General features: G+C 48.5%; 1 protein-coding gene across 4 annotated transcripts in view; it reads left to right on the top strand.

Moving 5' to 3' along the window:
• The window catches only part of CHD8 (chromodomain helicase DNA binding protein 8), a 64,231-nt gene that overhangs the window by 14,601 nt on the left and 30,862 nt on the right, over positions 1-18,768 (top strand). For all 4 annotated transcript variants that reach the window (XM_079951517.1, XM_079951514.1, XM_079951515.1 and 1 more), the window contains 12 exons: positions 3,240-4,138; positions 4,790-5,170; positions 7,359-7,735; positions 7,834-7,948; positions 9,278-9,472; positions 9,827-9,895; positions 11,845-11,900; positions 12,909-13,026; positions 13,157-13,240; positions 14,680-14,817; positions 16,280-16,401; positions 17,743-17,986. In XM_079951517.1, coding sequence (XP_079807643.1) covers positions 3,377-4,138; positions 4,790-5,170; positions 7,359-7,735; positions 7,834-7,948; positions 9,278-9,472; positions 9,827-9,895; positions 11,845-11,900; positions 12,909-13,026; positions 13,157-13,240; positions 14,680-14,817; positions 16,280-16,401; positions 17,743-17,986 — 2,661 coding nt within the window. In that variant the 5' untranslated portion in view covers positions 3,240-3,376. The remainder of the gene's footprint in view (positions 1-3,239; positions 4,139-4,789; positions 5,171-7,358; positions 7,736-7,833; positions 7,949-9,277; positions 9,473-9,826; positions 9,896-11,844; positions 11,901-12,908; positions 13,027-13,156; positions 13,241-14,679; positions 14,818-16,279; positions 16,402-17,742; positions 17,987-18,768) is intronic.

Below are 18,768 nucleotides of genomic sequence, written 5' to 3'. Positions count from 1 at the left end.
GTACATTTATTTAACAACCTTTATATACCACTTGATTGCAGTAAAACCTCTAAAGCTGTTTGCAAGAAATATTAAAACCACCACTGAAAGTTTAAAACCAATTAACATTGTCAGTAAACTAGAAAAAGATCAGAACCCATTGACATTCACACATCCAGATAGGTTTGCATAAATGAAAATGTTTTTCAGCGGGTGCCAAAAAGAGTTCAGCAAAGGCGCCTTGCCTGATGTCCACAGGCGGGGAGTTCCAAAGTTCAGGTGCTGCCACACAAAAAGATCAACTTTTTACAACTGCACTATGAGTGGCACCTGTAGCAGAGCTAATTTTGTAGATAGATGTGACTGGAGAGGGCTCATGGGGGGGGGGCAAGGCTTGTATTTTTTCAATGCCTTCCCATGTAAAAGAATTCTCTGCATATGAAAAGATATAATGGACTGTTGGGAAACTGTGAGTCCTTTGGTTCCTAGACCTGCTAGCGATTTTTCCATGCTTCACTTTGTTATTCTGGGAGAACACTTACAGAAGAGTGTGGTTTGGTTTTTGCAAAGGACAAGGACAGCTGAGAAAATTATTTAATTATTTGATACAACAACAACAACAAACAACAACAACAATAATAGGAAATTGCTTTATATTGAGTCAAAAATTGTTTCCTTTAGCTCAGCACTGTTTCCACTGACTGGCAGCTCTGCAGTGTTTCAAAGAGGTGTGTTTTCCCAGCTGTACTTGAGGAGGCTGCAGATTGGACCTGCTGCACCAATGAGCTACACCTTTTCCCCTAAGGGCACTCTAGGCAGCGCTTTCTATCCTGAAAGACATTATTCCAAAACTCTTCTCTGCCCTTCTTTGCGCTTGGATGCTTGAAACGAATTCTTTATTTCTGTTCTGCGTTGGGTGATTCGTTATTATTTTTGAAAAATCGTGTGTCGCATATTCTCAGTGCAAATTAGGCAGGAATCCCATTATGAACATGGCTCTGTTTGGAGGGCATCGTGTTGACGTATAGCCCTGAAAGCTTCAGGTGACTGCTAAATGACAACGCTTGCTGTAGATTTCCAAGCCTTTCTGGGTTCAGTGCTCCCAAATGAGAAGCCACTGCATAAACTGAGTAGCTGACCCCATCCACTCTAGGAAACTGGAGGTCGTAGCTCTATGGTGGAGCACATCATTTGAATGCAGAAGATCCGTGGGTCAATCTGGTATCTCCAGACCAATGATATGGACTCAGCTGCTACTTATGTGGGCTAAACCAGGGATGGGGAGCCTGTGGTCCTCCAGATGTTCTTGGGATTCCCAACTTCTATTGACCAGTGTCCAAGGAGTTATAGCCCAGCATCGCCTGGTGGGCCACAAGTTCCTCAACCCTGCCCTAGGGAGTCACTGCCAGAAGTGGGCCAGATGAACCAAAGCTCTTGGGTCCTTTTTGTGTAGGCACTTCCTATGGTACTCTGTAATTCTTTCTGAAGAATGTCCTGCACTGTTCTCAGCAATGGGTTGTTAGCTTCTGTAGTTAGATCAGCGCTGGGAAACCTGTGGTCCTGTAGATGCAGCTCCCATTGCTCCTCACTGTTGACCATGTTGGCTGGGACTGATGGGAGTTTGAGTCCAGCAACGCCTGGGGGGCCACAGGTCCACTGTCCATGGCTTAGATCAGGGGTCAGCAAACTTACTGCACATCGGGCCAGTGCCTCTAGCGCCGATCGCGTGGAGGGCTGTGGAGTGTGTGCCCATAAGCGTGTGCACATGCTATTTCCGGTGCACTTCCCGGGTCGGAGGAGCACCAGAAATAGCTTGTGCGCATGTGCATGGGCCTCCTCCCACCCGGATGTGCACCGGAAATAATGCTTGCGCATGCGCACAAGCTATTTCCGGTGCTCCTCCGACCCGGAAGTGGGCAGCCGCACAGCACCGGTAAGAACGGGCGGCGGGGGTCGGCGGAGGCTGGATGAATGAGTCCCCTTAGTTTGGGGACCCCGGCTTAGATCCTTACGCAGGTTCTCCACCATTTTAAATGTTCAAGCATGTCTCCCAACTAAGTCCAACTTAGAGGAGACCCAGTGAAATGAATGAATTTAAGTTAGTCATATCTATTAACTTCAGTAGGGCTAGCATTGGACCCAATATGCTTAATTTGAGCTGTTGGCTCATTTACACGTGCTCTCAATGCTGCCGTTTGATGCCTCGATCTTTACCAGATAAAGAGCCCAGATATGCTCTAGCAAAAATGAGTGGGTGGTAATGGAATTCCTTTACAATGGTGCCTGTTGATGGACAGGAGAAGCCATTGAGTTGCGCATCAGATGATTGAAAGTCTGTAGCCGTCTTCTGGGGGTCTGTTATTTGAATTGGAAACGGCCACTCCTGTGTTCGTTAAATCATCTGCATATCTTATTAAAAAGGAGTTGCAAGTAAATGGGAACATCAGAAGCTCCCTTATGCCAACTGCTAGCTATGTTCTGCCTCCCTAGTTAGAGGCAGCAATGTTCTGAAGACCAGTTGCTGGAAACCACAGCAGGAGAGAGCGATGTTGTGCTCTTGAACTCAAGTCCTGCTTGCAGGCCTCCCATTGGCATATCTGCTTGGTCACTGTGAGAACAGGATGCTGGGCTAGACGGGCTGTTGGACTGACCCAACAGGCTCTTCTGTTCCCACTTCTAGCCCAGTATTGTGGCCATGGACTGGCAGTGGCTTTCTGGGGCTTCAAGCAGGGGCCTTCCTACTGGGAGATAGCAGAAATTGAACATAGGACCTTCTGCATGTAAAGCAGGGGGCCATACCATTGAGCATTTGAGCCCTGGGATTCTAGAAGGTCATTGTTTGTTGCACAGGATATTCCTAAGGCGGGCAATGCTCAGCCGTGGCCCGTGCAAACACTTGCATGCCTGGTGGTTTTATGAGTTAGATTTTCCTGTTTTTTGCTCCTTTCTAAATGAACTAATTAGATCCTTCCAGTTCCTTAGAATTTTCAAACTTGGAAGAGGAGATGGGAAGAGCGATTGGCGGTGTTGAGGGGCATAGAGAGGTGTGTGCTTCTACTGATGGGCGCTGCTGAAATGTAATCGGATAGAGCTGTTGTGTGTTTAATTTGGGGGGGGGGTGAGAGAACAAAGCAGAGGAGGTTCTGAAACTGGAACAGGTGTAAAAAGCTGTATTTTGTTGGTGGCCTTTGGGCATTCTGTGATATGGAAATCTGCTGTGTTGCTTCTTACTTAAAGCCCTATGCTTTCCTCCTTTCCAGCCAGCTCTAGACCGCCTTCTTCTTGCTTCATGAGGCTCAACCCCACCTGATTGTGACCCTTGGACCGCTGCAGTTGGGGAGGGGCCCCTCCAGACAGCCCCCTCCCTCAGCCAGCAGCTGAACCTCTCTCTTCTGCCATGGCTGACCCCATAATGGACCTCTTCGATGACCCCAACCTCTTCGGCCTGGACTCATTGACGGATGAGAGCTTCAGCCAGGGAGCCCCAGACCCCATTGAGGAGGCCCTGGGGCTGCCAGGCGGTGCCTTGGACTCCCTGGCAGGGGGCGCCAAAGAGCAGCCAGCCCCTGCACAGCCCGAGCCTCCCCAGCCGCAGGCTCTGCCCCTCTCGGACGCGCAGCCTGAGGCTGTGCCTGAGCTGCCGCAGCAGGATCAGCCGGGGCTCCTGCAGGCCCCCCAGGACCAGGAAGTCCTCAGCCAGGGCAACCCCTTCATGGGCGTCTCCTCTGCCACCACCACGACAGTTGCAGTGCCGTCTTCATCTGCCGGAGGGCAGCAAGGCGCCACTGTCACCGCAGCCCCACCTGCCGCCCCGAAGATTGTCATCTTGAAGGCGCCGGCAGGTAGCTCAGTGACGGGGGCCCACGTGGCCCAGATCCAAGCCCAGCCCATCGGGGCCGCCAATGGGGGCAAAGTGACCTTCGCCAAGGTGCTGACAGGCACCCCACTGCGGCCAGGGGTCTCCATCGTCTCGGGCAACGCAGTGCTGGCCACCAAAGTGTCCCCTGGAGCGGGGGCCCCAGCCACACTCCACCGCCTGGTGCAGCCTGGCCGGCCTGTCAAGCAGCTGGTGCTCCAGCCCATCAAGAGCCAGCCGGGAGGCAGCCCTGGAGCCACGCCCCTCAAGCCTGCCGTCACTCTGACCTCTACTCCAGCACAGGTGAGCAAGCAGAAAGGGGTCGGGTGTGTTGGGGCGGCCGGCTTTGGTGGAATACTGATCCAGGCAGCATGGCGCGCGGTTAGACCAGGACCTGGGAGACCACGGTTTGAATCCCTACTCGGCCACGAAGCCCCCTGGGAGACCTTGGGCAAGTTCCCACCTCTCATCTTAACCCGGTGTTTCTCAAACTCTGGCCTCCAGCTGTTGTTGGACTACAACTCCCATCATCCCTAGCTAGCAGGACCAGTGTTCACGGATGATGGGGGTTGTAGTCCAACAACAGAGGGAACTGCTACCCTTGAGAGAGGTTCCCCTGAGAGAACACCATACGATATTGACCGATGATGGAACAATACAAGGCAGCTCCTTTATATCCTTATTCTGGATCACTGGCTCTTAGGCTAGGGGGTCACTAGGAATTCAGGAGCCTCTAGGCCAGGTGTGGGGAACATAGGACTCTGCCTTATACTGAGAATCGAACAGTGGGTCCATCTAGTGGGTAGGGCTGAATCTTTCCGTCTTGGTATATAACAATCTTGCCACTGTAATGGTATATCGGAGTAACCTTCCTTAATTGGGAGTGGCAGCTTCTTAATGTATTAGGTGCTGAGATGTTCTTCTGGTTCTTGAGTCCCCTTTTCCTCCCTACAGGGAGAGTCGAAACGCATCACCTTGGTCCTCCAGCAGCCCCCGGCGGGTGGAGGCGCCCCAGGGCAGCGCCATGTGGTTCTGGGCAGCCTGCCGGGCAAGATTGTGCTCCAGGGCAACCAGTTGGCGGCCCTGAGCCAGGCCAAGGGCGCGCCAGGGCAGCCAGCCAAGGTGGTCACCATTCAGCTCCAAGTTCAGCAGCCCGGACAGCAGCAACTCGGCGGCCAGCCTGGGACCCAGAAGATCCAGCTTCTGCAGCAGCCCCCACCCACCTCCTCCGGCCAGCAAGGGACGTTGGGTGTGTCCTCCGTACAGCAAGCCCAGGTGGTGAGCGGTTCGGGGCAGAGAGTGACAGTCCCCCTCAAAGTTGTGTTGCAGCCGCAGGTAAGGGCAGCGCTTCTGCCACGCTCGGTCTGCTTTGGGGGTGTCTTGGTATACGACAGCTATACAGCGCCCAGTGAAAATCACGATGGGGGCCGCAGGGGCCTCAATTCCCTTGGAAGTGCGGGGGCGGGGGAGCTCTGGTCATGTTAGCAGAACCACAATCCAACTCCCTGGGAATCTCTGCCTTAGCTTGGAAACAAAAGGAAGAGGCAATTTTCTAGCTCTCATGATAGTTTTGGAAATATGTGGACAATGTTTGCAGAGATCTCCAAATCCAGAGCATTAACTGAATGAGACATGCTTTGTTGCACCTAGGCCTTTCTTCTGCCCTGGCTGCAACAACGCATGTCTCTCTCGCATCGGTCTTGACAGCCACAGCAGGCACTGAAACCTTCTAACAGTTTGACCTCACCCCCAAAGGTTGCACCCCTCCATTGTCTCCAGACAGACGGATGCCACCAACTGAATGAGGGTCCACTGCATTCTGGTGAACGGCAAAACCAGAATAAACTGCAGGCAGCAACAAAATTGCAGGGGAAATGCTGTTGCAGTTTTGCATTCATACATGATGTGGAACTGAACATGGACTTGTTTTGTGTGGAAATGGGATTCCCTGCCTGCCAGATTGTAGTTGCTTTAGCACGGAGATCATGAGTGATAAATCATGGAAACAACAGAAGCAGGAAGATAAGGGAAGGTGATTGTAGGTAGCGTTTACCCCTGACATTAAAAAAAATAAAAACTATCTAGGTTTTCTTAAAAATTTTTTTAGAAAACTGATACACACCAAACCTGCTATTTGCCTCCAAAAGCCTTTGGGCATAAGTGTGTTAAGTTTTTAAATTAATAATTTTTAAAGTGCTGGAGTGTGTCTTAATTGAAATTGTTTTTCGTTGGCTACCTTTACTCTCAACTTTTTTTATTGTGCTGTATTATTTTTTTTAAGAATGTTTTTTGTTAAGCCACCTTGAGCTCTGCTGTGGGGGATATGGAGACACAATATTCCAGTTTTGGTCTGACCAATGCAGTCTAAAGCAGCACTGTGACTTCCTTTGATGCCACCTAGAATAGCATTAGCTTTTTTTGTTGCTGCATCACCCTGTTGACTCCTGTTAAAGCTTGTGGTCTATTACGACCGCTAGATCCTTTTCACCTGTACTACTGGCAAGCCAGGTGTCCTCCATCCTATATTTGCTCATCTGGTTATTCATGCCTAAGTGTGGAACCTTACATTTGTCCCTGTTGAAATTCATTTTGTTAGCTTGGGCCCATTTCTCCAATCTGTTAAGGTCATATTGAATCCTGTTGTTCATATGCTGCCGAAATCCACCTAGCTACTGATGGGTGGAAAACCTAAGGAACTCCAGATGCTTTTGGACTAACTCCCATCAGTCCCAGTCAGCAAAGGAATTGCTGAGGGATGATGGGACTTGTAGTAGTAACTTGTAGTAGTTATTAATTTTTCTACACCACCCATCTGACATGGGTTGCTCCAGCCATTCTGGGCAGCTTCCAACAGAATATGCAAAAACACAGCAGGACATCTGACTTTAAAAGTTTCCTAAGACAGGGCTGCCTTCAGGTGTCTATGGAAGGTTGTATTGTATACAGTGGCAGCTCGGTTTACAAACTTAATCTGTTCTGGAAGTACGTTCTTAAACCAAAATCATTCTTAAACTGAGGCGCGCTTTCCCTAATGAGGCCTCCTGCCAGCAGTGCCCTTCCACCATTCAGGTTCCGTTCTTAGACCGAAGTAAACTTCGCAAACCGGGACACTACCAGTTTTGCGGAGTTCGTAAACCGAATCGTTCTTAAACAGGACTCTTCTTAAACCAAGGTGCCACTGTAATGATTTACATCTTTGACATCTGACAGGAGGGCGGGTGCCACTACCAAGAAGGCCCTTTGCCTGGTTCCCTTTAACTTCACTTCTCACAGTGAGGGAACCACCAGAAGGCCCTTGGAGCTGGACCTCAGTGTCAGGGCTGAATGATGGGAGACACTCCTTCACTGTTACGGGCCTAAAGCCATTATTGAATATCTGGAAGCTTGCAGGTTCCCCATCCTTATGGTAGGATATGCTGGTCCTTTGTTAGTGCAGCTTTTGCCAGCCTGGCCTTCTCTCCGGCCCAGGATGCTGTTGCCTGGATGTAACGTGCATCTGTTTCTGTAACACCTTCTCCCACAGGCCAGCTCATCGCAAGGCAGCTCCTCTGGGCTTTCAGTTGTGAAGGTGCTGAGCAGTAGCGAGGTGGCCGCCCTCCCCTCCTCCAGCGGGACGGCGCGGAGCAGCTCGGACGAATCCCGCAAGCTGGAGCACCAGAAGAAGCAGGAGAAGGCCAACCGGATTGTGGCAGAGGCCATCGCCCGGGCCCGGGCCCGGGGCGAGCAGAACATCCCCCGCGTGCTGAACGAGGATGAGCTTCCCAGCGTGCGCCCCGAGGAGACGGGAGAGCGCAAGCGTCGTCGGAAAGGCGGAGGCGACCGCGTCCCCAAGGAAGAGCGGCCGCGCAAGGGCAGGGGCCAGGGGGGATCGGGGAAGAGCAAAGGAAGAGGGAAGCCCAGGTGAGAAAGGCGATGGGGCAGGATCCTCCGTTCCGCCTCCCTTTCTCTCAAAAGGTGAGCCCGTTTCTCATTCATTCTCTCTCTCTCCTTCTCCGCAGCACCATCACGCCAGTCGTAGGGAAGAAGCGGAAACGGAATGCTTCCTCGGACAACTCGGACGCTGAGGTCATGCCGGCGCAGTCCCCTCGCGAGGAGGAGGAGAGCAGTGTTCAGGTGAGGCCGGGCAAGGAGCATGTCTGGGGAAAGTGATGTATTGGTGTGCATGAGGAACAGCTCTGGTTTTATTGTGGATTAGCATCCCGAGTTACTCAACATTCCCATCACGCTCTGTAATCTTTCCAGCACCTCTGCACAGGAGGCCGGCATAAATTGTTTGCAAAATTATTGCAAAGGTCAAGTCTTCCTGGCTTGACTTCTGGATCCCCCATACTTCTTGGGTTGAGTTGTGAGAAGGCATAGACCAATGGTAGCCCATGTGGTCCCCTCCAGATGTTGGGGACTTCGTCTCCCATCACCCCAGACTATTGATTATGCTGGCTGAGGCTCATGGGAATTGGAGGCCACCATGTTGGTTACCCCTGGATTATACAGTACTTGCAGCATTTAAAAGGGTTTGCATAGTTGTTCCTTTATCATTCCGTGTTTTGGGCTCCAAATAAGTTCAAACGCTCAACCCAGACCTCGCCTGTATGTATTACACAGAAAATTGAGGTGTTTTGCTTTGTTTTTAAATGTAGAAAGCTGGTGTGATTTTTTTTATCTGTTTTAAATCTATTATTTTAACTTCAAAAGTCTCAAACGTATTGTTGTTAATTTATCTTATAGAGAATGTTTTTGTTTTTTTCATATCTGTAAACCGCTTTGAGGGTTTTGTTTTGTTTTTAACAACCAACCAGTGTATACATTTCATGAGATAAATAAATAAAATAAATTTGTAGCGTTTTTCCTAAGTTTCAGTAAAAAATAGTTATCACATGTTTGTCTTAACCCCAGCTGCATTCTCTCAGCTCTGGAATCTTTTGTGTTGTGAAAGCGGGGACTGTTTTGTCTTCAGCTCTCGCAAACAAGGCCGTCCACAGAGCTCCATACAGTGGTACCTTGGTTCTCAAACTTAATTTGTTCCGGAAATCCGTTCCAGACTTTTAAAAGCAACCCCTAAAACAGCAATTTAACATGAATTTTACTATCTAACAAGACCGTTGATCCATAAAATGAAAGCAATAAACAATGTACTGCAGTCACAGAATCAATCAGTAGCTGAACTGGGTTCCACACAGTCACGAAAACAAAACAAAAAGCTGCAAAAACACGAAATAAATAACAATAACAGACAGACCTCAGTGTAGCACTCAAAACGGAAGTGTGGCACTCAAATCAGAAGCGGTGACACTCAAAACGGAGCATGTTTGGCTTCCAAAAAAAGTTTGCAAACCGGAACACTTACTTCCAGGTTTGCTGTGTTTGGGATCCAAGTTGTTTGAGTACCAAGGGGTTTGAGAACCAAGGTACCACTGTATTGATATACTCCTTATTTCCCTGCAGAAGCGGCGCTCAAACCGTCAGGTGAAGCGGAAGAAATACACTGAGGACCTGGACATCAAGATCACGGATGACGAGGACGACGAGGAGCTGGATGTGACGGGGCCCGTCAAGGCCGAGCAGCCGCCAGCCCCCGAACCACCTGCTCCGGAGCCGATTCCCGAGGGGGAGACGCTGCCTTCCATGCAGTTTTTTGTGGTGAGGCCTCTTGTCTGGTCCTCCCCTTCCCAGACCAGCTTCTCTTCAGGGTGGCTTAGTTGGGCTTTCCCATCCTTGCTGTGGAATAAGATTATATACCGGTTTGTGTAGTGGAGCCCCATCAGTTTAGATTAGCTGTGCTTGTTAAGTAGAGCCTCCGTGTTCAGAGGCAGTGTGCATCTTATCAGATGCCAAGGAGGCAAATCAATGATGGAGGGTTGTTCCTACTTGGCAGGCTCCCCAGAGCTTTCTGCTTCACCGCTACTGGAAACAGGATGCAAGGTCAGATAGCCCATCAAGCCTGCCTTTCTCTTCCTTATTTAATTGCCTCCCTCTATCCTTTCTGTTCCAAAGGAAAACCCCAGTGAGGAAGACGCGGCTATAGTGGACAAAGTTCTATCCATGCGGGTAGTGAAGAAGGAGGTGAGAACATTTTATCTGCTGCAGGGGGATGAGTTTTTTTTATTATTATTCCCCTATAGAGACTTGTTCTTCCAGCTTACACAACACCGCAGCTCATTAAGGCAATAGTGCTGGCTTTTGGCAGTATTGTTTCAAAACAGACTTGGCGTTGCCCCTTGAAGACTAGCTGCGTAGTTAACTCCATTGTGTGCCCCAGTGATTTTTTATCTGTTTATAGCAGTGGTGCTATAAACACCACTTTATATAAACACTGTTTATAGCAGGGATGCGGGTGGCACTGTGGGTTAAACCACAGAGCCTAGGACTTGCTGATCAGAAGGTCGGCGGTTCGAATCCCCACGACGGGACGAGCTCCCGCTGCTTGGTCCCTGCTCCTGCCAACCTAGCAATTCGAAAGCATGAAGTGCAAGTTGATAAATAGGTACCGCTCCAGCGGGAAGGTAAACAGCGTTTCCGTGCGCTGCTCTGGTTCACCAAAAGTGGCTTAGTCATGCTGGCCACATGACCCGGAAGCTGTCTGCGGACAAACGCTGGCTCCCTCGGCCAATAAAGCGAGATGAGCATCACAATCCCAGAGGCGGTCATGACTGGACCTAATGGCCAGGGGTCCCTTTACCTTTACCTTTACCTTATAGCAGTGGTAGAGAAGCAAATCCAGCCCTTCCTAGAGTCTGGCATCAAGTAGTTCATACTTCAGCAGACAATCTGGGAATACACACAAAGGGCACTCGTAACGCTTCCTTTGCAGCTGCGGCTTGAAATCAAAGCAAAGACTTCTGCCGAAAGCAGGACTTGCCCTTAGCTGACCACAAGCCCTGCTTTCTGCAGGGATCAGTTCTACTTGGGGAGTGTGAAGATGTGCTGAATGCAGGGCTCACGTTCTGTAAAGCAATCGAAAGTGCAGTTATGAGGCTCCTGGTCATTCCTTTGTGGATACAACCTTACCTGCCCCGCACCTGATGACCCATGGCTCAGGTGTAGGCCAGGCAAGAGAAAATGGCCTCATGGGCCAAATTAAGCCTCTGGGTTGGAGGTTCCTCATCTTTGGCTTATAGTAGAACCACTTAGAGTGGTAAAGCGAAAGAACAGTATTGGGGTGGGGGAAGAGCATTCCATGGGAAATCAACTGACAAAGCTTGAGGGAGAGGGATAATTTTGTATGTATATATTTGTATGTGATCGTATGTGAGCCCAGACGCATCAGAGGCTGATAGCCAGAGGCAGCATTTTGTGCATCATTTCTGTTCCGTGCGCATTTCCTTCCTTCCACCCTCCGCAAAACCAGTGCCGGATTTATTTATAAGCTAAACAAGCTATAGCTTGGGGCGCCGTTCTCTTGAGGGCCCCCCAAAAAATTAAGGGAAAAAAACTGGATGTACATTTCCAAAATATAAGATACAAACCAAATAAATAAAACCTAATACAGCAACAGTGCTTTGTGTTGTGTAGGCTCCTGTGAGGTAAGTAATGGGCCCCGCCTGCTAGCCTGCTCCCTAAAATATCACTGGTTTACTCATTTCTATATATAGGGTGCCTACATTCTGCATGGATTGGTTGTATGGCAACATGTGCAAAGGGCTTTAGATATCTATTAGGTCAGGCTTCCTCAACCTCGGCCCTCCATATGTTTTGAGACCACAATTCCCATCATCCCTGACCACTGGTCCTGCTAGCTGGGGATCATGGGAGTTGCAGGCCAAAAACATCTGGAGGGCCGAAGTTGAGGAAGCTTGTATTAGGTCCATAACTTACCATATAGCATATATTCAACACAAAAAAACAATGGCAATTTGTTGTTGACAAAGGACAGCTGGACATATAAAGGGCCCCATTCTCTTCAGTAGCTTAGGGCCTCATCAAACCTAAATCCGACCCTGCCACAACTATTACATCCCTGTTTCCTTTTCTTTGGCTCTCTGATTTCACTTTCCGCCCTCTCCCGTTTACAGCTTCCCACCGGACAGTTTACAGAAGCAGAAGAATTCTTCGTGAAATACAAGAACTAGTGAGTAGGACGTGGCTTCTTGTGAGGCCAGTGCTGTAGCAGCTAGAGTGATGCACTAGTATCTGGGAGATCGGGGTGAAATCCCCGTTCTGTGTGACCTTGGGCCAATCACAATCTCTCAGCCCAACTTCCCTCCCACTGGGATTGTGAGGATAAAGGCGATGCCTATTGTATAGGATGATGCCCACTGGAACTACAGTTGCCTTGGTTCTCGAACTTAATCAATTCTGGGAGTTGGTTTGACTCCCGAAACCATTTGAAAACCAAGGCGCAGCTTCCAATTGCCTGCAGGAGCTTCCTGCACTCAAGCGGAAGCCATGTTGGGCGTTCGGCTTCCGAAAAACATTCACAAACCAGAACACTTCCGGGTTTGTGGCATTCAGGAGCCGATTTGTTCAACAGCTAAGCTGTTCAAGAACCAAGGTACCACTAGTAGGGGGAGAGGACAACACTCGGAGGAGCCAGAGCAAATGGTTGGCGGACTTCTGCTCAGTTCTAAAGAGGCAACACTGAGATTAAGGAGAAATTGGCTGTTGCCAATGCCATCCTCTTGTAAGTAAGGTAGGCAGCTGGGGACGGGATGAAAACAGACAGTTCAGCTGCCACTGATAAATTTTAAAATCTGCACACAGGCATATATAACTAGGGGTGTGTTAGAGTGAAGAGTGGTGGCTTACCCCTGGCTGGTTATAAAATCCAAGCACTTTTTTCCAGAGGGAATCTGTGGTGGGCTTAGGGGCTTCCATAGAACCATCAAGTTGGAAGGGACCCCAAGAGTCATCTAGTTCAATCCCCTGCGATGCAGAAATCTCAACTAAAGGCTCCATGGCAGATGGCCATCCAACCTGCTTATGAATTGATAGATTGCGCATGCCGCACAGGGAGTATTTCCCCTTCTTGTTAGGTACCCCTTTTTATGGTCATCCTAGAGATTTTCAATGTATTATTATTCTCTTTCTCCCTTGCTTCCTACCCCAAACCACATCCTGCCTCTGCGTCTTCTCCAAGCTCCTACTTGCACTGCGAATGGGCCACCATCGCTCAGCTGGAGAAAGACAAGCGGATCCACCAGAAGCTCAAGCGCTTTAAGACCAAAATGGCCCAGATGAGGCACTTCTTTCACGAGGTACCTAAGGGACTAGAAGCTTTTTCAAGAGGAAAGAAAGCTGAGGTCCTCAGCAAGCCCAGCTCCCAGATTCCTTCTATGGAGTGCACACCCAGGTCTTGCCCACACCTCCTGTGTTTTGTCTCCGTAGGACGAGGAGCCCTTCAATCCAGACTACGTGGAGGTTGACCGCATCCTAGACGAGTCGCACAGCATTGACAAGGACAATGGGGAGGTGTGTTGGTGTCTTGGAGGAGGTTGGGGGCACTGCAGAAGGATTTGTTGCAGATTGTGACCGGATTCCTTATGGCGAAGTATTGGGTGCTTTCAAAAACAGCCAGCTCCTTTTTCAGCCTGCCCCCCCCCCCAAGTCTGTCAATTGGCTTCAGAGGCTCTTTCCTATGTCCCATCACCTCTGGAGCTTTGACAGGCGGGCACAAGAGGCAGAGACTTCTTGGTGGTAGCACCAGAATTGTAGAACTCCTGTCCTGGGAAAGATCGGTCAGGTCCTAACCCCTTCCGATTAATGTTAAAGACGTATCTGTTTAGAGGGGCTTTACAGTGATGACTACTTACTGTATTTTTCTGTGTATAAGATGCCCCCTATTTGGGGGGACTCCAAATTAAGAAAATGGGGGTGATTGCCCAGAGTTGTTGAGCTCTTTTTAGGGACGATTGCCAAATATCGTTCACCAGCCTGACCTGTGCTTCAGCATCCCCCCCGTGCACTATGCATGTATAAGAGGAGCCCAAATTTTTAACCTACTTTTTAAAGAAAAAAAATGTAGTCTAATACACAGAAATGTAGTGTATGTTCCCTGAAGTATACTGCTGCTTTTGAAATGGATAGACATGCACACACTGCTTACTCTTAGACTTTTTCTGTTTTCATGGCACTTTTTATTGATAGCAATAAAAGGAGGTAGCGACCTCTGCTTCAGAGTATCTGAAGAAGTGTGTATACACACGAAAGCTCATACCTAGAAGGCTTATACTTAGTTGGTCTTTAAGCTGCTACTGGAATTATTTAAAAAAATATTTTTGGGGAAAGATTCTTTTAAAGACTGTCTTAAGACAAAAAGACTAGATTCTCTTAAAGGAGTTCTTTATTATTTTAATAATAATTACTATTATTATTTGTCATCTTGTTATTTATTGGGCGCTGTGGTCTAAACCATTGAGCCTCTTGAGCTTGCTGATCGGAAGGTCGGCGGGTCGAATCCCTGCGATGGGGTGAGCTCCCGTTGCTCGGTCCCAGCTCCTGCCCACCTAGCAGTTTGAAAGCATATAAAAGTGCAAGTAGATAAATAGGTACCGCTCTGGTGGGAAGGTAAACCACATTTCTATGCGCTGCTATGGTTTAGCCAGAAGCGGCTTAGTCATGCTAGTCACATGACCCGGAAAAACTGTCTGCAGACAAACGTCAGCTCCCTCGGCCAGTAAAGCGAGATGAGCGCAGCAACCCCAGAGTCGTTCGCTACTGGACTTAACTGTCAGGGGTCCTTTACCTTTACCTTTTATCTCTTTTTTAAAGAAAAAAGTTTGCTTGTTCTTGAGCAGCTCTGAATATAGCTGTACAGGTGCAAAAAATAAAAATCTATTGACTAAATAAAGAGGCTATTGTAGCTTGCAAATGGACCCTAAGCATGCACATGTCTCTTGAACACTCTGCAGCCGGTGATCTATTACTTGGTGAAGTGGTGTTCGCTCCCCTACGAGGACAGTACGTGGGAACTCAAAGAGGACGTGGATGAGGGGAAGGTCCGGGAGTTCAAACGCATCCAGTCTAGGCACCCGGAGCTGAAGCGCGTGGTGAGTGACACCTCTGCATTTCCCCTTCCCCCAGAATTCTTGATACGTGGACTTCTCTGCTACATGGATTTATCTTCTGTGGGGGTGGTTGTTGCAATTTTGGCTCTGGGTAATGTTGGAACACCTGCTTCTTTGCTCCAAGAAATATATCCCTGGCCCAACTTCTTTTAGCCTATTTTACTTCATTGTTGTAAGGCTAAAAGAGAGTGGGACAGAACCATGTATGCTTCTTTGAACTACTTAAGAGGAAAATGAGATATAAGTGTAATAAATTTTCATTCTTCCTACCCCCCTTTAATTTTTGCTTTAAAAATCAGGATTTTGTTTTAATTTTTGCAAGTGAGGATGATTGCATCTGTGTGAGGCTTTGCACCCGACTGGTTTTTCAATATATTTATATGATTTTTTGGTTATAAACTGTGATCAAGACAATTTTTTTTTAATCTTTTAATATTTGAGCATCCCTAAATGTGACTTTTTTATAAAAAAAAGGAAGGAAGGCAATTCATAAATGAGCAATTTGGTTATTTCAATGGGTCTTTGGTTTTTGGGTGTTTTGGGTTTTTTCCTCTTGGTTGTGGTTCTGATTTTTTTTTTTAAAAAAAGTTTTAATGCTCACTGTATATTCCTGTTGTATGGGCAATCGTTTCCGGAAGATATTTGTATTTCGAGGAGTTTAGTGATCTGACATGGTCATGTCTTCCTGCCTCTGTTTACTTTCCCTCTCTATCTCTTGTTCTGCTCTTTGATGGCTGAGAACAGCCTTTAATTTGTTGGAAGGAAGTGATAATGCAGGGTACCTTCGGACCCTCTTTGATGTTAGACATTCATTGGAGGAACATGTGGTATTGGAAGAGGAGGCTAGCTAATTAATAATCTGCACTGGCTAGTCGGGCAAGGCATGTAGGCTAACAAGTTAGCTATCTGTAAATTGGATGGTTTTGGGGCATAGTTCTGAGAAGCTTGTGCATGGACTGATGGCCCCAGGGCCGTGCAACCTCAGGCTACCTGGGGGTCACTTTGCCGCTTCTTGAGAGCTTCCCAGTGGCAGATCGAAGTGCTTGCCTGATAATGTATATAATGCTTGCTGTTTAGAATAAAATCTTTAATCTTCTCACTCACATGTGTTTGTATTGCTTCTAAATCTCATTAAAAGAGCCACCTTGCATTTAGCAAGACGCCTGTCCATTTTATTTCTCGCTAACCGACTTGGATTTTTTATCTGGGGGTGAGGGAAGGAAGGCGATATTAAAATCTTCTTAATAAATAAATTCCAGTCCTGATACGTTAATGAGAAATCTTTAGAGGTTGTTCTATCTGCAAGGATGGAGAATTGGTGGCCTTCCTTAGGTTGTGCTGAATTAGGGCTCATGGGAGTTGGAGTCCCACAGTATCCCGAGTCCCACAGGTTCTTCAGCTCTTGATTCCTGAGGTGCAAAGCTCTATACTTTTCTTCTTTCAGGCCCGTCCCCAGGCTGGTTCCTGGAAGAAATTAGAGCTGTCTCATGAATACAAGAACGGCAACCAACTGCGAGAGTATCAGCTGGAGGGTGTGAATTGGTTGCTGTTCAACTGGTACAACAGGTGAGCCCAAGGGAAGGAGAGAAGAGCAGAACACTCTGCTGTCATCCGCATTTGTATCCTGGGTGCTAAATCAGGGAATTAAAGGTATGATGGGTTCTCTCATCTGTATATATACAGGGTCAAAGAGCTGTATAGAACAGTGGAACACCCACTCCCATCTATCTGGTTAATTGGAATACAGTGGTACCTCGGGTTACATACGCTTCAGGTTACAGACTCCGCTAACCCAGAAATAGTACCTCGGGTTAAGAACTTTGCTTCGGGATGAGAACAGAAATCGTGCTCCGGCGGCGCAGCAGCAGCGGGAGGCCCCATTAGCTAAAGTGGTGCTTCAGGTTGAGAACAGTTTCAGGTTAAGAACGGATCTCCGGAACGAATTAAGTACTTAACCCGAGGTACCACTGTAATAGAATTTTAAGAGTTGGAAAGGGACCCCGAGGGTCATCTAGTCCAACCCCCCGCAATGCAGGAATCTCAACTAAAGCATCCATGACAGATGACCATCCAACCTCTGCTTCAAAGCCTCCAGCAAAGGAGAGTCCTCTATCTCCCAAGGGAGTCTTTTCCAGTAATTGTTAGCAGCTCCCCTCCAGCTTCTTAAGGTTGCAGCAGGTATAGTGTTTGTCCCTCCCTACCCCCCCACAAACTTTCAAGCTTCCCTTCACACCCTTGAGGGCTAAAATCTTGCTTAAAAAGGTAAAGGTAAAGGTACCCCTGCCCGTACGGGCCAGTCTTGCCAGACTCTGGGGTTGTGCGCCCATCTCACTTAAGAGGCCAGGGGCCAGCGCTGTCCGGAGACACTTCCGGGTCACGTGGCCAGCGTGACATCGCTGCTCTGGCGAGCCAGAGCCGCACACGGAAACGCCGTTTACCTTCCCGCTGGTAAGCGGTCCCTATTTATCTACTTGCACCCGGGGGTGCTTTCGAACTGCTAGGTTGGCAGGCGCTGGGACCGAGCAGCGGGAGCGCACCCCGCCGCAGGGATTCGAACCGCCGACCTTTCGATCGGCAAGCCCTAGGCGCTGAGGCTTTAACCCACAGCGCCACCTGCGTCCCGCAAAATCTTGCTTACTCCAAGGCAAAATAAATCTGAAATAATTTGGGTGGTGCATTGTCCGTCCGGTTCAAAATGCTGCACTTCCTTGGTCCAACGGGCACAGTACTGCTTTCAGTGCAATCGTACGCATGTAGTCACAAGAGGTGATGATATTTAGTCCCTATTGGATTTGTTTAGGGTTTGCAGCCTTAGATCCTGAATATCCCAGCTATTAATAGACCAACCAGCTCCTGAAAGCCCCCAAAAAAGAACGACCGCTGAGTCAGCCCTGTCTTCCTCTTCAGGCAAAACTGCATCCTGGCCGACGAAATGGGCCTGGGCAAAACCATCCAGTCGATTGCCTTCCTGCAGGAGGTTTACAACGTGGGCATCCGGGGGCCCTTCCTGGTCATTGCCCCTCTCTCCACCATCACCAACTGGGAGAGGGAGTTCAACACCTGGACCGAGATGAACACCATCGTCTACCATGGCAGCCTCGCCTCCCGCCAGATGATCCAGCAATACGAGATGTACTGCAAAGATTCCCGGGTATGGTATTTCCCCCAAAAAGCGGTTTACAAGAATCCAAGCACATCCCATCATATGGACCAAATTGGTCTAACCCAGAGCAGAGCCGCTCTTGTGTTCTTAATTAAACAAAACGATTTCGTGCTTGGGTAGGATGGCTCTGAGCTTATGAGCCAGAGGAATGGAACACAGGCATCCAGATGAGAAACTGGCTTGACTCTGATCCTCCTGGGTCTTCCTGTTTGATTTCCCAATTTGTCAATGAGCAGGTAGTCCCCTATTTGTCCATATCAAGAAGTCTACAAAATAGCTTTTCGATGGGAAAAGCTCTGTCTTTAATGCACAATCTTTGCTTGGGAAGGGGGCTCTGTAGTAGTGCAAAAATGGAGGGAAAAAGGATTCTTGGGTATGGCACTTGCCCTTGCCTTCCTGAGCACATCCTCTGGGGATTTGAACATTACTACTGATGGGTTATGACACTTCAGCAGTCAGGTTTGTCATGACTTGGGGGGGGGGTACAACAAAAGTGAGCATTGGGTGATGGTTGAGATGAAGAATTTTGTTCCAGTGCCATGTCTGCTTACACAGTCATCCCCACCCAAAGGTATCTGGGAGTTATAGTTCTGTAAAGTGCAAGTTTGGGGATTAAGCCCATCATTCTGAACTGACTGCAAAGCTACAGTTCCCAGCATTCCTACTTTTTTGTAGAGGGGGTGGATTTGATTGCATCTTCACAATCTCACCTGCCCCTTTACGGTTTCTGTACATTTGCCTTTGGATTAATAACAACAAGAAGGACTAGC

This window comes from Podarcis cretensis (genome assembly GCF_951804945.1).
Source record: "Podarcis cretensis genome assembly, chromosome: 13".
Lineage (NCBI taxonomy): Eukaryota > Metazoa > Chordata > Lepidosauria > Squamata > Lacertidae > Podarcis > Podarcis cretensis.
The sequence above is the reverse complement of the archived record's forward strand: the minus strand, read 5'-3'. Positions and strand labels throughout refer to the sequence as shown.